The sequence below is a fragment of the Haliaeetus albicilla genome, chromosome 23 (assembly GCF_947461875.1).
Source record: "Haliaeetus albicilla chromosome 23, bHalAlb1.1, whole genome shotgun sequence".
Lineage (NCBI taxonomy): Eukaryota > Metazoa > Chordata > Aves > Accipitriformes > Accipitridae > Haliaeetus > Haliaeetus albicilla.
Genome location: NC_091505.1, coordinates 25,900,473 through 25,917,417, shown reverse-complemented (window position 1 = coordinate 25,917,417; position 16,945 = coordinate 25,900,473). Strand labels below are relative to the sequence as shown.

Below are 16,945 nucleotides of genomic sequence, written 5' to 3'. Positions count from 1 at the left end.
CCAGCATCGCATATGGGTATTCTTCACACTAGGAATGAGTTGTAGTAGTGCAAGCACATATAAAGCCTGCGAGAGTTCGGAGAAGTATAATAGCTTTAATTAGGAAAGAAAATCATCATATCCTTCATTCTAATAATTATTTTAAAGAACAGACCAAGTGTAAGGGCATGAACAGACTTAATGAGCACTGTAATTACCGAGCCTAAAGAACAACTGCTCCTCAGCAAAGCTTCAGGAACGGGATCTCCTTGGGCATCGTTTATGCAGTCTCTGCCTCCTCCCCATCCCCAGGCCACGCAATGTACCCCACCTAGGATCTGACCCTTCTGAGGAAGATTAAACCTGCACAACAGCAGCCGATGCCCCCTGACTGGGGCAGGCACCTCATGGGGAAGGGACTGGGGGCCGCGGCCGCTCCTCTCAAGCCATTCCTGCCCCATTCCCACACCAGCGTCACAAGGTCACGTTGGACTCAGCTGCAACAGCATCCCTCTATGAGAAGTGCTGCCTGCCCCTGCCAGACAGACCCCTCCACCGGACCCCGTGGCCAGGGCACACGGCTGGGTCCGCACTGCGTGGCGTTTGCCCATACCCGTGGGCGGGCAGGGGGGGCTTGGGGCCACGCTCGTCCGCACGCTCCTGCCCAGTGGACAGACCCGCAGGCAGGAGGGGAGAGGAATCAAAACTCAGCCAGCATCACCACCTCCAGCTCTGAAATTTATTCAACTACAAACATAGAGCATTCGAGAGCACCAGGTCTGGGAGGAATGTGGGGCACGCACACACGCCTTGTTTAACAAAAAGGGCAGGAGCTTCAGCTACTGCTTTATTTGAATACAGACATCACCCCCAAAACAACAGGAACAACTCTACTTCAGAATTACAATGGTAATGACACAGAATTTACAAAAATATAAATAACCTATTCATAACCTTAAAGAAAAATAACATCCACCATAAAAAATACCATGTATTCCCCTAGGTAAGCCATGGCTACAGAAATGTATTTATTATTTTCCTAAAAAAAGCACCAGAGTCTGCATTATTAAGTAATCCAAAACACACAGGGCATTTCCCCCTAACACTTGCAGACTTTTCTGAGAAGTGTGCCCAGATGATTAAAACTGAGTTTTCTTCAGTATTGCCCGCTTCTCTAAGAGCATATTGAAGGTACAATTCTTATAAGCACTCTGTTCAAGAAAAGCACCCAAGGATGTACTAATTGTTCATTTTAATTAACACTTTAATAGGATTTAAGTATATGCCTATTTTAAGTCTACACTTAAGAGCTTTCCAGAACAGGGCTGGATTTAAACTTATCATATAAATTCCTCTGCAAATCAGACTTCCAGACAAGAGTGGTGTCAAAACCAATCACTTGTAAAAAAATAATCCCACTGCACAAGAGTATTTCCACTGTTCAGCCCCAGCTAAATTTTGCACAGATGCTGAATTACTTGATTTCTTTCAACTGTTTTTGAGCCATGCCAGCTTGGCATGAACAGCTTCCTGATGCTGCAACGTGAGATCCAGCGCTATAGGAATTTCCTTCCCTTACATTCCATGTATTGTGCTGAAAATACTATTAAAAAAGCAAAAGTCAAGTATCAAGTCCATTGGTTCCCAGCTAAAGAAATTCACCGCCCAGGGACTGCCACCATTTCTGATGTCCAAATTGCAGCGTTATTGCCTGTTTTCAGGCTCTCATGGTTCCCCATCTCCCGAGGGCTTTAGCTGGGCTTGCGGCAATCCAGCCAAAAGGGTCCCCAGCGGGGTAAGTTAAAGGCCACCTGTAGAAGTTTTGGCCCATGTAAACACAGCTGATTTTTGTCACCACAGCTGGAAGGAGGGTGCCCGCCACAGACACCAGTGAAAGTGGGGAACAGCCCTTGGGAGCTGGGGCTGTAAAATGTGTAATGTAAAATATAAAATTCCACAGCTGAAAATCCCTGTCCTGCAATGCTCTCATGCGGGGTCAAGCCTCCCTGGAGCACCAACCACGGCGACTTGCACTGAGACCGCATATGAGGCTCTGGGTGGGACTGAGAACAGTTATAACACACTTAAAACCACCCCTGCCTTGCACTGCCAGCTCCTGCCACTCCAGCGCGGCAGGCAGTGAGGGGCTCAAGGGGCAGCACCCAGAGGGGCACAAACCCACCCTACACATTGTATGTGATGCGCACAAACCCACCCTGCACATTGTATATGGCACGGCACACACCCACCTTACGCGCCACCTCCTCAGCCTCGAGGCAGAGGTTGAGTTTTGATGGTGAATAATATTGCTCAGACATCAAACAGGTGAAAAATAATAGTTTACCTTAAAAACTATGAAGGGAATGGGGTTGATTTCTTTAAAGGGAGAAAAAAAATTTTAAAAATAATCCATCCAGTGGGTCCAGAGCCCACCCACTGGCACACCAGCAGAACTGCTCAGCATGTGTGGGAGGGACAAACGCAAGGACCTGCAGCACACACGTGGGACGATTTCCTCATTATTCAGTGTTTTTAATTTAACAGCCGTTCCTGCCCATCCCTTGCTCCCGATGCTGCCGTGGGACAGGAGGAGGCCAGCTCATGGCTCTGGGCACCCCGAGGGACCACTCACTGGTGGCACCAGTGACACGCATACACAGGGACACGCAGGACAAGCCACCCACCCAGACCAGTTCCAACTTCAAAGCCAGAGCTGACAAGTTGAGCTGCATGAATGCTCTGACTCAGACGCTGTAGGTGAATTTATCTTCGCTCCCGCTGGAAGTGACTAAGTGTGTCCACAGAGGGATTAAATATTTATTCAATTTTGTTATGTGATTAATCCAAATGTTTTCTCCCTGCCGCAGATAAACCTCAAATGAAAAAACCCTGACCCCGGGCTGTGTTTGCTTTAGCAATACTTTTCCCGACTGCTCTGTAACAGACCGACTGTGTAACGAGCGCCTGACTAACCCCAGCCTAAAATGGGTACAAGGTCTAATACTTCTGGGCCTTGCGGAGCGAAGAGCAATAAAATGACCTTGCCTTTGGAAGAAACAAACAGCAGGGGAGAGAAAGTGTCACATCAAGCTGAAACTGCCCGGGCCTCCCCTTATCTAACCACATCCTGAGCACGTTCAAGTCTTAACAGCATTTAACGGGGAAAAGAAAAAAGAACAGCAGCTATTAATACCCGCGTGCGGGCAGATCTGAGGAAAGGGCTGCCTTCCCAGAAGGTCGCCCGCTTTTTCCGAGTACTGTGGTCAGATAAAAGGCAAAAAACGGGAGCTCAGCCGGGGATGCCCGGCGGGTGCCCGGGCGGGCGGCAGGGTAACAGTGCCGCTTGCTGGCGACCGCCGCGCCGCCGGCCCGGCCACGGCCACCGGTGACAGGGGAGAACGCAGAAACCGCTCGCCGGATCCAGCCGCAGCGTTGAGGGACAAAGCAACGAAGCGAGTACCGCCGGCTCAGCCCCGGCGATGCCGCCCAGGGGTCCCGGGACAACCCAGGGTGACGCTGTTGGGATGCCACCTGAACGGCCGGTCGCGGAGAGCTGCGGGTCGCCGGCGCCCGCCGGCTGCTCTGCCCATGACCTCAGCAGGAACGGCATCCGCGGCCGGGTGCCGGCACCGCCGCCTTGGCCCCACGCCGGCTGGCAGCCGCGCCGGGGCAGCTCCCCACATGCCTGGCCGCCCCCGCGCCGCCTCGCCCTGCGCGCAGGCACTCGCCCCCGCCAGACATGCCAAACTGCAGAGAGACGGGCAGGAGCAGCGCTCGGCTCCGGCGCGGGCTCCCGCCGCATCCCCCCCAAGGCCCGTCCATCAGGGGGCAAAACCCTGTGTACCGCCCCAGAGGCTGGGCGCGGATTCAGGAGAACAGCCCCGGGGCACGACAGCCGAAATCAGGGGCGCCCGGCACAGGCGGGACCATTGCAAGCTCCAACAAATCCTCCAGGAAGAAATTAGAAGCAGAAGGGTGCTCCTCTCCCTAGCAGCTACTCCCAGAAATGAGAAAATTAGGTCATTTTTAGGCAGGGGAAAAAAAAAAAAAAAAAAAAAAAAAGATTTTGAAACAAGGCAGCTCTGCTATGACCAGCACAGGGTCGTCATTGCGGACTGTGACGCAGCCACGGTCACAGCTTCAGCCTCCAGCTGCTGCCTGGTGCTGGCTGCTCCCTGGGGCATGGTGGTGAAGCAGCCGGGTGGTTTGCAAAGCCCCGGCGCATGGAGGTGGCAGTCAGCAGACGTCCGTGGGACCAGGGCACACGGTAGGAGCCCGGGGACTGAGCCAGCACCCTCCCCAGGCCGGCAGCCACAGCACCGAGCTGCAAGAAGGACATACATCAACCAGCCCTGGGGATCAGTCTGAGACTCCTGCAGGAAAACTGCACTGCTTCAAAAAAAGGACATGAAGGGGAAGGTGCCAGAGTGGCACAGGGAAACACAAGGCTGGAGCCCGGCACAGCAGCCATGGCCAGGTCCTCTGCCGAGGACTGTCTTCAACACAGAGGGAGAGGAGCGAGCGAAAAGTAAACTGGGAAAGTGGCAACCGGCACCTGGGAGAGCAGAGCACGGGCCAGATGAAGGACGGGAAAGCGGGAATGGGAGGGAGGTGATGCCCCGTAGGAGGGTGGCTGCCTGCGGAGACCAAGCCCCGTGGCCGAGGGACCCCACGCCAACAGCAGGGGCAGCACGGGGGCTCACTGCAGAGCGAGAGCACCGCGGCGCGGGTGGCACAGTGACTGATGGCACTCCACTGCAGGACAAGGGGGTCACCGCAGCTGGAGAAAAATGGCCCGCAGAGGGGTCTGAGTGAACCCTCCCATGGGGAGGCTGGGAGGAGGCACGGCTGCAGCCCCTCGGCTCTCCCCTGAGGAGGAACGCTCCCCCTCGCGTCCTTCTGTTCTGTGATGCAAAGACCATCTCCACGTACTCCCCACGTGCACACCAGAGAGATTATGTGACCGCAGGGCCAGCAGTACCTCTCCCGTACCAGTACACACAGTGCCTGGAGCCTCCTCCATCCCTTCCCCGTCCTCTCTAGCGCTGGCGGCCCTGAGCCTGGCTGAGCACAAAGTGGTCGCAGAGCAGGAGCAAGGCATCGAACCGCTGGAGCCGCTGCAGAGCTTGGGCCAGGACTGGGATGGTGACCGTATCTCCCGAGTAGGTGAAGTGAGCGACGAGCTGCTCAAATCCAGACATCCGTCCCAGCAACTGGGGTGCGACCCCCAGTTCCAGGGCCACATGGCTGAAGTTCTTCACACCGTTCAAGGAAGGGTCCAACAAGAAGGCAAGTGACTGCACCAAGGAATGGGGCAGCTCTGCTACTGGGAGACCTGGGGGCAGCAACACAGCAAAGCGGGGTTAGAAACCAACCCATCTGGCTAGGATAAGGGTAAACAGAGCAGCGAGACTCCAGCCCCTTGTCCCTGCTGAGCAGGCGAAACGCCACCCTGCCAGGGCAGGTACCTCCTCCAACATCACTTTCAGCGCTCAGCAACATGGAGCTGGCTCAGTCCCGGGGAGGCTGGTAACTGGTGACATGGGCTTCTGGAGGAGCTCCCTTCCGAGAATCTGCCTCTCTTCACTACCCCAATACTTGGAGAACAAAGGCAAGGCTGGAAAGACACTTACCCTTCGCCGTGCTGCTGATCTGAGTCACAAGGCTCTGGGCATCATCCACCTGGCAAGACAAAGACCCCGAGGTTGGCGGCAGTCTGGTGAGAACAGCGATGCCTGTTGCTGCTCCCAGGGCCGTCACAGAGGCTCAGGGGAACAGCACTTCTCTTTCCAGTGCTGCCATCCCACGGAGTCAACGACCTCCTTGGGATGCTCCAGGGCCTCCCAGCAAACTGCTTCCATAAACGGTCACCTGGAGCTAAGCTGTTAAACGCATCTCTCTGCCAGACATTTTCTGAGCCTCAACGATGTTAGTCACCGGGTTCATTACGAGCTCACCAGAGAGGGAGGAGGAACCAGCTCCCCCCACAGCCAGGTCAGCTTTCTGGAGAGCAAGAGGACTCAGCAGAGCACATCAGTTAAAGATATCCTTATACATTCAATAAACTGACTCGTCTTTTGGGTGTTTGAAACCACCCCAGCAGGTCACATCTCCATGGCTGACAGCCTGTTGAGTGACACATCACTAAACATCTGGCAAATCATTTTTGGTAATTACCAGTTAGTCCCAGATATTAATGAACCTTAGTCTACATCCCCAATCCACCAGCAAGCCCAGCACCCCGTGCCCAAGCCCCGAGCGTCCAGCGGCAGTTTGGAGGAGCAACAGGGCTGGAGGAACTTACCGGCTGCTCCCCACTTTCAGCGGTGGGATTCGGGAAGGTGGAGGGCAGGTGCCGGGCCCCCTCCCGCCCCGTGCCACCGCTCTCTGCCGGGTTCCTCTGCGCCGCCCGGCTCACCGCGTCCTCTGGCCGCTCGCCGCCCACAAACTCCGCCTGGGTGGAGAACTTCTGGAGGTCCAGCTCAGTGCACTCCACCGGGGCGTGCGGCCACTTGTGCTGCATCTCAGAGGCACAGGAGGAGAGGGGGGCCAGTGCCTCCGCCGTGCCCGTCTGGCCCTGCCGGGGGTCGGAGGGCGGCAGGACCCCGGCCAGGCAGTCGCTGCGGCCTGATGCCCGGATGAGGGGCTGGCTTTCCAGGAGGCTCCTGCCCAGCTGGGCTTTGGAGGCACCGCTGACCGCGATAGCCGGTGGCAAGTCCATCTCTGGCTGGAGAGAGGGGAGCTGGAGACCCACGGCTTCCCCGTCCGAAATGAACTGCACCGCTTCCACGGGGCCTGAAACCAGAAACCGGCACGGCTCAGCGAAGCCCCAGATCTGCCCTGGCCCCTTCCAGGGGGGGATCTGCCAGCCCCGCCGTTAAACCCACTGGCCCAGGGCCTGCGGGCAGAGCTGGGAGCACCCTGCCAGAGACCAGACACCCGTCCCCTGCACCACCACTGAGGAAAGGCACTTTTGTGCCTTTCTGCCAAGTTTTGAGCGGGGTCGATCCCTCCCCCAGTCATGGGAAGAGCAGGAGCAGGCTGGGGGGGGCTCAGGAGCCACCAGGGGTGCACACCAGCATTTCTGGTACAAGGTCTGCAAGCGTTCCTTAAGAGAGGTCCCAGATTTCATGTTGGTGGGACTCGGACACCATCCAGCTCCATCCTTCCTGCCTAAGGGCATCTCAGTAGGCCCTAGGACCATACGAGCCAGAGCCCAGCACCACCCTCCCTCCCCCAAAGAAAGAGGAGGGCGGCAGGAGCAGGTACCTTCTGCCTGCCTGTAGCAGGGGCTCAGGTTCTTCACACCCAGGCAGCAGGGACCAGACATCTGCTCCTCGCACAGGAATCTGCCGGGCGCTGCCGCCGTCGGGAACATTGCTCGCTGGCCCGAGAAGTTCTGAGTCCTCAGGAAGACTTGGAGGATAGAGGAGAACCAGTCTGAGCGAAGGCTTGGCTTCCTTCCCCAGCACGTCCTCAGCTGTGTGGTACGTCTGCCAGCAAGGAGCCGGGAGCCAGCAGCTCCCTGGCACGCTGCTGGATGCCAAGGTGCCCCGACCCCAGCCACCAAACCTACTGCCCTCTTCCCTCACCAGTCCTCCGGCCCTGCCCTGCCAAGAGCCACTCAGCCTCAGCCCACCCCCCAGAAACCCCAGGAAGAGAGGATCGCCAGTTCTGACTGTGAAACAGCATTCTCCTCCAAATTCTGGTACTAAGGAGGAGGGAGGCTCCTCCGTGTCTTTGAGCAGGCAAAGCACAAGAGAGGTCCTGCAGATTTAAGAAGCAGGATGAGGCTTTTATTCTGCATGAACAGAGGAACGTTTGGGTCACTGTGTGCTGCAAAAGCAGCAATGCTCGGGGCAATGCTCTACACAGCGAGAAGGGGGCACGGGCATGTGTGACCAGCAAAGGGAGAAGGAGGAGAAGCACCATGGGCATTGACTCACCTCGCTGGCACTGGCTCTTCCAAAACCGCTTGCAATAGATGATGGAGAGTGCCAGAAGCACCAGTACGATGATGACCAGGGCGCTGCTGGTCAGTGCAAGAAGGGCTGTGTCCTGCGGCGGTACGGTGGGGACGGCTACCTTCACCAGGTTTGTTCTGGACCGACCTGCAAACACACCAGCCACAAAACATTGGAGCCTAACCCCGAAGCTTGGGCCACCCTCTCGCTGCCCGTCCCTCTTCATACGCAATGACCGTGCCTCCTCCAGCAGGTCTGCAGGACATCAGCTTGTGCTGTGGCCAGCGGAGTAGGCTGGCCAGCAAGCAGTGTTGGTGAAAGGATGGTGCACATCCAAGTGCACGCCTTTGACACGGTCACGATGACTTCGCATGCACCATTAACCTGCTCCACCGTGCCCACACCACCCGCCCTGCCCCAGAGCAGCTCGCCCCACCACCGGTGAGGGACAGCACGTACACTGAGGCTCGGAAGAAGGCGTCTGCTTGGTGCAAGGGATGCATTCCCAGTCCAGCTGCCCACTGATCCGTGCCTTGCGGTAAAACCTGCCAACAGAGCAGAGGGTCTCAGCAGCGCACGGCCTCACAGTGAGCCCTGGCCAGCCCGGCTCTGGAGAGACAGGCATGTTGTCCACCCCACAGCAGCGTGGGGAGAGCCGGCCCCCCACAATCCCGCCCTGGCAGGCTGGGACGCCCCAAGGCAGCGGGTCTCTCCATCACTGGCTGAAGCCGTATCCACAGCTACTTTTTCATGTCTGTTGCCACTTTGGCCAAGGAGTAACATCACTCGAACTGCCCCCCCCCCCCCCCCCATCTACTAAAGTGGCTGACAGTGGTCAATAGCTCCATGAAGCCACAGAAACACCCCAGCCTACAACTGTGTCTGGGAGGAGGCTCATAAACCAGAGCCCCAACTTGTTGCTCTGTCCCGAGTCCCACTGCTCACCAGCACGTGGTCTGCAGCCCTCGAGCATTTCGCATGCTGGTTGTATGCGGCAATCTTCACTTCAGCAACTCCTTAAACCCTTCACCCAGGCATGGTCTGTCCATTTCTTTGGGGACCACCAACTCTGGCGGTCTACAGCTACTCATCTTCCAGGGCTTAGCCACCCTGGTGTCCACAGGAACAACTTGGGCCTGGAAGGAGTTTTCTTCCACTGCTCGTTCACGGGACCCTTCAGGTTCCCTTCTTTGGGGCTACACAGGGGCCATCGGATGGGTCCGATTTGCATGTCATTAGCAGTGTCCTCAAAAAGGCAGCCCTGAGTCACCAGGCCTCCTCTTATGTCCCATGTTCTGGGTGGCCTCAGATAAAGACCCCTCTGTCCATCCCCCCCTGCATGCTCCCAGGTGCAACCACCACAGAATCCGGCCCCACTCACCCCGGCAGGCACTCCCCGCAGATCGCGTTGGTCGTCGCCGTGCAGTTGGACTTCTGGATGCGGTTGATGAGGCTGCAGGAGAGGCAGGGCTTGCAGCCATGATGCCCCCAGCTGTCCTTAAACTTCCTGGGAGGGCAGGCAACGCACTGCGCATCCCCCCCGCTGCCGTCACCACAGTCCTGCAAAACACGAATGAGGTCGGGTGCATGGCTGCAGCGAGGAGCTGCTTCAGGTCCCGAAGCGGTACCGAGGGGAATGGCGTCCCTTCTTTGGGGGCAAAGGGTGGAGGGGTCACCGCGCATGCCAAAGGTCCTCAGAACCCAGCCGAGAGCAGACGCCACCAGAGCAGCTCTGACGGAGACATGCAGGGAAGCCGTTTGCTGCCCAGCCGTGGCCCACCAGACGTGTTTAGGGAAGAGGAAAGCTCCAGCAGCGACGTGCCCTGGGAGGCATCGCTGGCGGGGGGGGACCCCGCTGAGCACCTGTGTGGGAAACATGACTCCCAGCACCGAAGCTGGGCTGCAACCCCTGCAGCAGCATCCTGCTCACACCCACCCAGCGTGCAGCCTGGCTGGGCAGTGCGGCTTCGCTCAGGGCCACGGACTGGGGGGAAATTTAGGTTTCCATTGGCAAAAAGGAAAGAGGGCAACTGAAGCAGCAACCTGAAATCTGTTCCCACCTCCTACTTCCATTGTCTTGCCCTCCTACCCTGGGTGAGCGAAACTGTTCGCCATCCCTTCCTACTGAGTCCCAGTTCTTCCCAACATGCCAGGACCTAAGATTATCTTTCTGAAGGAAGGCTGGCAGAGGATTCCCCTAGCACTGTAAAAGCCTCGGTGCTAGATGATTCCCAGTCATTCCAGAGCAGCCGATTTACCTTGGAAAGCTCCTGCCCAGGCATGCAGTTTCTGCAGGGCGTGCATTTCCGATGCTCGTCCAGGTACTCGCTCTCTTGGCAGACCATTGGGCCCGGAGAGGGGCAGGGAGCCTGAGGAGGAGAGGAAGAGAAGACTGAGAGGTCACAGCCAGCCCCAACACTTTTAAGAGGAGCAGCATGCCCTTCCCCGGGCAGAAGTTTCTGCTCTGGCCAGGATGACAGTCTGCATTTCTCATGCATCAGGGATGTCATTCTGGCAGGAGGAGGCTGCCTGCTCCCACCACACAGCAGGCTGCTCCAGCAGCTAAGGAAGGGTTTCCCAGCAAGGCTGGCATTGAACCACCTGGTTTTGCTGTCCTGTCACAGCCTTCACAATGGAGCAAATGGAATTTCATTTCCACTATTAAGGTAAACCCACCGATTGCTCAGGTCACCGATTCGCAGGAGGGCAGTGGACTTTGCCAGCACTGGCTGTAGGTCTGGGTACCCCAGGCTATTGGTAGAAAGCTCAGTGCCAGCAAAGTCCCAGCTTTGGGATCTGGCAGCCTAGTTCCAGCCAGCGTGGCTGCGTTGGTCTGACATGACCAAAAGTCGGTGGCTGGCCATGTCCCTGGCAGAACAGGACACACGCCTGTGGCCCCGCTGCACCAGCCTGGCACCACATGGGCTCGCTTACAGTGATCTCAGAGGACTGGCAGAACAAGCACCCACCTCCCCCAAAAACACCATCCAGAGCCTCCCCGAGGTGAATTAATGGCTCAGCTGAAGTTAACGGCAGAACTGCCCCAGCCCCAGTGGAGCCACAGTTTGCTCCTTCAGCAAGTGTGGCTCACAGGGGATCACGGGACTGGCCTCTCGCCAAGAACAAGCAACTCGGACTGAAGCTACAAAACTGAGCAGTTTATTCAGAGTTTTGGGGCTGTCTGCTCATTTCTGCATATTCTAAGTGGGTTCTTACTGTGACGACAGAAATGGGATAAAATCCACCCCCAGTAGACCAATCTTCATTTTGCTGTTCCCATAACCTTGTGCAGCAAATCAGGAGAGAAACAGTGTTCAACCAGCCTTGGCAGCAAAAGCTGTTAGCTTCTAAACACCCGCCAGCAATAGGGACCACCTGAAAATGCTCTTTTGAAGACTACCACCCTGAACAGCCTGAACCCCCTGGGAAAGCCTGGCATTTCAGAGCCGTCCTGCTCCACAGCCTCAGGAGGAGGAAAGGCTCGGCCAGGATGCCTGTCCCCTGCAAGGCTCTAGCAGCAGAGTGGGGAGTGGACTGCAGGGCCCCCGAGCAGCCCCCGGCCCCTCCTGCCACGGCCCCCTTCCCCTCCCATCCACACCGTTCCCGGGCACTGAACACAACGTCCCACAGCAGCATTCCTCCGCATTCGCTCCTCTGCCTAATCCCCCACCACTCCCTTGCCGGCTGCCTTTTGGAAGCGGACACTTGGACGGGCTCCCCAGGCTCTGAACGACCGAGATTCATTTGAGATGAAGTCTTCCCCGGACGAGCATAGAAAGTGAGTCACCCCTCGCCGCAGCTCCCGCGCACGGCTGGGGCTCATTAGCTGTTAGAAGGAAAGGCAGCGCAAGCCAGCGAGGACTGGCGAAGAGAAGCTGAGGGAGCTAAATTTATCTTGCAAACATCTCGGGAGGGGCATGATCACAGCCTATAAATAGCGTAAAGGTTACTGACACTACCGAATAAATAAAGGAGATTTGTCACTATCTCAGAAGGTGGCGAAGAGGGAGGTCAGTGCCAGTGCCCCGGGAGAAGCACAGGGTTTGGTGTTAGGGCTCAGCTGCAGGCTGAATGCAGTAGGAAAAATAAAACCAGGGGGAGACAGGCCCCAAAAGGGTGATACACAACTGCTTCGGACGGCTGGCACACTAACTGCCCAAACCCAACCTCCCGGTGAGCTTAGTGCCTGCACCCCTGCTCACACCCCACCCAGAGGCGGGTGCCTCTGCCCATTGTGGGGGGTCAGCACCACTGATGTTCTGGTCCCGAGTCTGGAGTTTGATTTAGGCTTTCACTCGTAACAAGAGCATGAGATGTAGGACATAGCGTTGCAGGCAACAGAAAAGGAGCCAAGACACCACCAGGGTCTGGAGAACAAGGGGACCGATTTTCACCTGCTCTCCAAAGCATCATTGTAACACAAGAGAGAAGTTCTGGTGGGAAAAAAACCAACAACAACAAAAAAAACCCAAACCAGCAGGCTTTTTAGTGAAAGTGCCCTGCGAACACAACATGACCGCTTTCTCTCATATATTTACGGACTTCTCTGCACTTCAGAAGGGCCTGCAGCTAGGGATACATCCCTCACAGCCTCTCTCTCCAGAAGAGGCACAGCTTAAACCAGTTTCCCAAATAGAGAAAGTTACACAGGCAGAAGGAATCTCGTGCCAGTGCAACTCCACGCGTGAGGACATCTGCCAGCATGACAGTATCACTCCGGGATGGTGGGGGAAACAGCACACCGCAACCGTGCCAGCAAAACTATTAAGCGTAGAGCAGGCCTGCTGTTTCTCAAGCCACAATATAATGATACATGGAATGAGTGCTTTGTTGAATATCTGGCATGAAATTCAAAGCTGTGGGATTTTTGTACTTCTTATTTTAACAATACCAGAACCAAGACATTTAATTTGTAAGTGGAGCATACATCCAAACCACACAGCACTGCCCTGGTAAAGCAGCAATTTCTGATAGTCTAATAAGCAACTAAAACAACTGGTCCTAATTAGCCAAAAGTAAATAACAAAAACAAACAACAAAACCCTCCCACCTCTTTGGAAACTACACAGAATCTCAAGGTGACTGCCAGAGCAACAGATTTTATTTGCCAAAGAGGAATATAAACATGACACACTATCAATGCGCTTACAGGTTGGAGGGAAGCAAAATGTACTGCCATCATTTTGAGATGCATGACATCTTCTAGCTTAAAACCACCATAATTTGTTAAAGGACTCTTTTATTGTCTTAAAGAGACATCTTGTCTGAGCAAGGCAAGCAGGGTGTGCTCCCCACCGCATTATTACTCAAGAGAGCAAAACCATGAGTTGCTGAATGAGTCTCACTGCATGAGATAAAAAGCATTTCAGCAGAGCTACAATGCAAGTTGCGGTTCCTTCACCTCTGTGACAGTTCTGGAGCTCTGTCATTTTCTTTTTCCCCATGAAAATGTAATTTTCCAAAAAGTTAAGACTATATGGGAATCTAAACTATTTCTTTTGCGTCCAGCTAATGGTTTCTGGTAGGAAAAAGAGGGTGAGGAAATCAATAAGTGAAAGTACAAAAAAAATCATCAGTGAAAGCATTAGTGCTTCTGGTTCTCCCCATCTGACCACAGCCCAGCAGGTACCAGGGGACAGGCAGGGCAGCACAGGACCCACAGCAGGAGATGGGCCAGGCTGGTCCCTGCCCCAGGCGCAGACCCCATCCCCTCAAGCTGTGGGTCTCTGCTGGCCCGGGACAGGGGGGTGCCGAGACCCACCTTCAGGGGTTCTGACACCCCCACACTGGCGGCAGCTCCCCCACATCACTGCGCGAACCAGTTGGACGTCACAGGATGTTTCTACTCTGCTGCATGACAGACTAGCACAGCCAGGTAGTAACTGCATCTCAGATGAGATACTTGTATACATTGGAACATAAAACTAGAGAGCTGAAATCCTAAATAAGAACTGCAAAGGAAAAGGAGGGGAGGAAAAAATGAAACGTTATCTGGAAAATATTACTGCATGCCTTGCGTTTGGCAGTGTCTAGTCCCAGTCTCTTGCTCAGTCATTCCTCTGCTCCTGCACTCATTTGGTCTGAATAGCATCTCTCTGTGCCTCCCTACGCTACAAACCATGCTGAGAGTGACTCTGCCACCCTGTAGGATGCCTTGTAGATGAAGGACTGCTCAGAGAAGCAAAAAGTGGGGAAAAAAGGCCAAATCTGAATCTTTCCAAGTGGCTTAGAAATCAGCAGGTTTTCCAATATATTTGGAAATTCTACCCACAAGATTGCCCGCTCATTGTTTAATGTGAAGTGGCTGGGAACTTATGTCTCCTTTAGGTGAAAGCACCCCAAGCTCAGGCAGGAAGCACTCTGGGCTGGTGTCATCTCCCGTTACTGCACTGCAGTAGCCCCAAGGTTGCAACGCTCACTTTCTACTCCGGCTTGCTCACTCCAGCTGCAGGTGGAGGCATCTGAAACACTACTACCCTGTCCCGTCCCCCCCAACACAGGACAGAGAGCATCCCTCCTGGTTTTGCTGCTGTTCCCATTCAGCTTCGCAGAGTCCCACCCGGACACGGGTTTGTCCCTGCCCAAACGAAGGGGTGCCCTGGCACCGCGTGCCCGTGGGGAGCGCCAGTTCCCCCGGGGAAGCAGGAGCCAGGCTACAAACAGTGCTGGACAACCCAGGCTCGAGAAAGGAGAATCCAGGGTCCTGGAGGAACAGGACATCCCTCCAGTACGTGGATGACTTGGGTTACTGCTACAGGGCTATATTCCTATATTCACTGCACAGAGGTTTGAGAAAGAATTACAGATTGGGACCATAACTACTGATTTTTGTCAAGTTCTGGCATCCACACTCTGCCTTATTAGATATCTCAAGTGAGATTTCCAAAACTCCTATCAGTGTTTGTAAAACCTCGGGTTTCTGTCTGGTTTTTGGCCCACATCTACTTTCTAGTGACTGCCACTGTCTTGCAGGTGATAATAATTCAGTCTCTTCGGAGTGCCTGGGTTTCTCCTCAATTCTTAACACCACCATAAACAAACTCGCACAGATTACACCGAGGAGAGACAATCATCGCCTAATTTCAATAACGACCATTACAAATACGAGCATTTGCAACCAGCACTTACTCTGAACCACTTCGGTGTGCCCTCGAGAACACTCGAGCGCATTCACGGGGGGAGCACACCACCCTGCGCCCCAACACCCCACCCAGCAAGTGCTGCCCGGCGCGGCCACCGGCCGCCAGCCCCTGCGGGACCGAGGCCCCCCGCGCCTTACCTCGGACCTAAAGGACCGAGTGGGGTGGGGGGTGTGGGGGGGGCTGCGAGGCACGGGGGTGCCGTGCTCCGCGTCCCACACCGGCTGCCGCCGCGACGCCTGTGGCGGGTGCCGCCCACGCGCGCGCGTGCCGCCCACGCGTGTGCCGCCCGCGGGGTGCGCCCCGCTGTGCCGGAGGGCTCCCGCCGCGCAAGCCTCGGCTCGCCCTCCGCCTCCCCCGGCCCCCCACGCGTGGAGCCCGGCCGCGGCCCGGCCCGGCCCAGGCGGGGCGAGTTGCCGAGAGCCGCCCGGCCCCGCCGGCGCCCCCCGCCGCCCGGCCGCGGGAGGGCGGGCAGCGTGTGCCGGGATATGCCCGGGCACGTCTCGGCGAGGGGGCTCCCCGGTGCGCGGCGGCACGACCGCCTCGCATCACCCCCCGCCGGGGCACCCCCCGGTCTCCGCATCCTCCGGTCGCCGCACCCCTCGGCCCGGTACCCCCCACCCTCTCCCTCCCCCGCCAGCGCTCGGAGGCGCCCGCCGGAGCCGGCTGCGGCCCACGCGTACCGCTGCCGCCGCCCTCCCGGTTGCGGGACCCGCCGCAGCCCCCGCCGGTCTCCCCGACCCCCGCAACCGCCGCCGCCCGGCGGTGACACCGGCACCGGGCAGGGCCGGGACCACCGCCGCGGGCGGGCAGGTGCGCGGACCCCGCGGCTTACCTGTGTCCCGGTGCTGGCAGGACGGTGCGAACCAAGACCGGCAGTGCAGACCGGGACCGGGACCGGGACCGGGACCGGGACCGGGACCGGGACCGGCAGCGCAGGCAGGGCGGTGCGGACCCAGACCGGCCGGACTCCGCGGGAACCCGCGTGCAACGGAGCGCAGCGGGCAGCGCCCCGCCGCCACGCCCCGCCACGCGCCGCCCCGCTGCTTCCCATTGGTGGGCGCTGTCGCCTGGGCGGGGCTATGCAAAGGAAGCGGCCCTTGCCGGGGCTCCCGGGAGCGGCGCTGAGCTGCGGCGCCGAGCACCGGGACGAGCGGCAGGGCCGGGGAGCGGGGGAACAGGGAACGGTGGGCCGGGTAACGGGAGCCGCAGGGCCAGGGAGTGGGGAAACGGGGGCCGGGAGCTGCAGGGCCGGGGAACGGGGGCAGGGGAACCGGGGCCGGGAGCCGCAGGGCCTGGGAGCGGACCGGTGGGCAGCCACGCAGCGCCACACGGCGTCTTGGGAGAGCAACGACGGGGCGTCCTGGTGTTACCGGCCGCGATGTGGAAAAGAAAAAAAAAAAAAGAAAAAAAAAAAAGGAGAAACCCTGGGCCACTCGTGTCCGTGTGGGCTCGACAGCCACCGGCGGCAGGGGAGTGGGTGCCGTGGGGTGGGAAGGCAGTCGGGAGCCGCAGGTGAGGACCGTGTTCCCGAAGAGCTGGATTTGTTTGGCATCTCTTCCACAGACGTCTCACGGCCGGTGGAAGAGCCCCCGTCCAGCCGCCCCTTGCCATTGGCGTGAGTGAGCACATACGTGACCACACTTACCATTTGGGAACCTGTGCTCTGCCGCACCGTAGGCAGGTCCAGTGTCCCCAGGCAGGCAAACGTCAGGCAACACAAACCAGCACGGCCAGGGGCTTCTCTCGCACTCCCAACTAAAATTCTAACAGGGCATTTGGCGTGACCCATTGCCTGAATCTTTGGGGTGGTTCGGGAGAGTTATCCTGGAAGTATCCCAGGATTGTTGTGCAAAGACTTAC

The 16,945-nt window shown here is 57.2% G+C and overlaps 1 protein-coding gene across 3 annotated transcripts; it reads right to left on the bottom strand.

Annotated features, from left to right (window-relative positions):
- Positions 1 to 704: 704 nt before the first annotated feature.
- Positions 705 to 16,084, bottom strand: EDA2R (ectodysplasin A2 receptor). 3 transcript variants are annotated; one of them, XM_069811642.1, is made up of 10 exons: positions 15,995 to 16,084; positions 15,918 to 15,964; positions 10,202 to 10,312; positions 9,325 to 9,503; positions 8,403 to 8,488; positions 7,926 to 8,090; positions 7,249 to 7,395; positions 6,284 to 6,774; positions 5,613 to 5,661; positions 705 to 5,314 (listed from the first exon to the last, which is right to left on the bottom strand). In XM_069811642.1, exons 3-10 carry the CDS (start codon positions 10,286 to 10,288, stop codon positions 5,019 to 5,021), a joined length of 1,500 nt encoding a protein of 499 aa, XP_069667743.1. In that variant the 5' UTR covers positions 10,289 to 10,312; positions 15,918 to 15,964; positions 15,995 to 16,084; the 3' UTR covers positions 705 to 5,018. The 3 variants fall into 3 exon arrangements, with proteins under 3 accessions (XP_069667743.1, XP_069667742.1, XP_069667741.1); XM_069811641.1 differs by lacking the exons at positions 15,918 to 15,964; positions 15,995 to 16,084 and adding an exon at positions 11,731 to 11,755; XM_069811640.1 differs by lacking the exons at positions 15,918 to 15,964; positions 15,995 to 16,084 and adding an exon at positions 11,542 to 11,665.
- Positions 16,085 to 16,945: the final 861 nt, after the last annotated feature.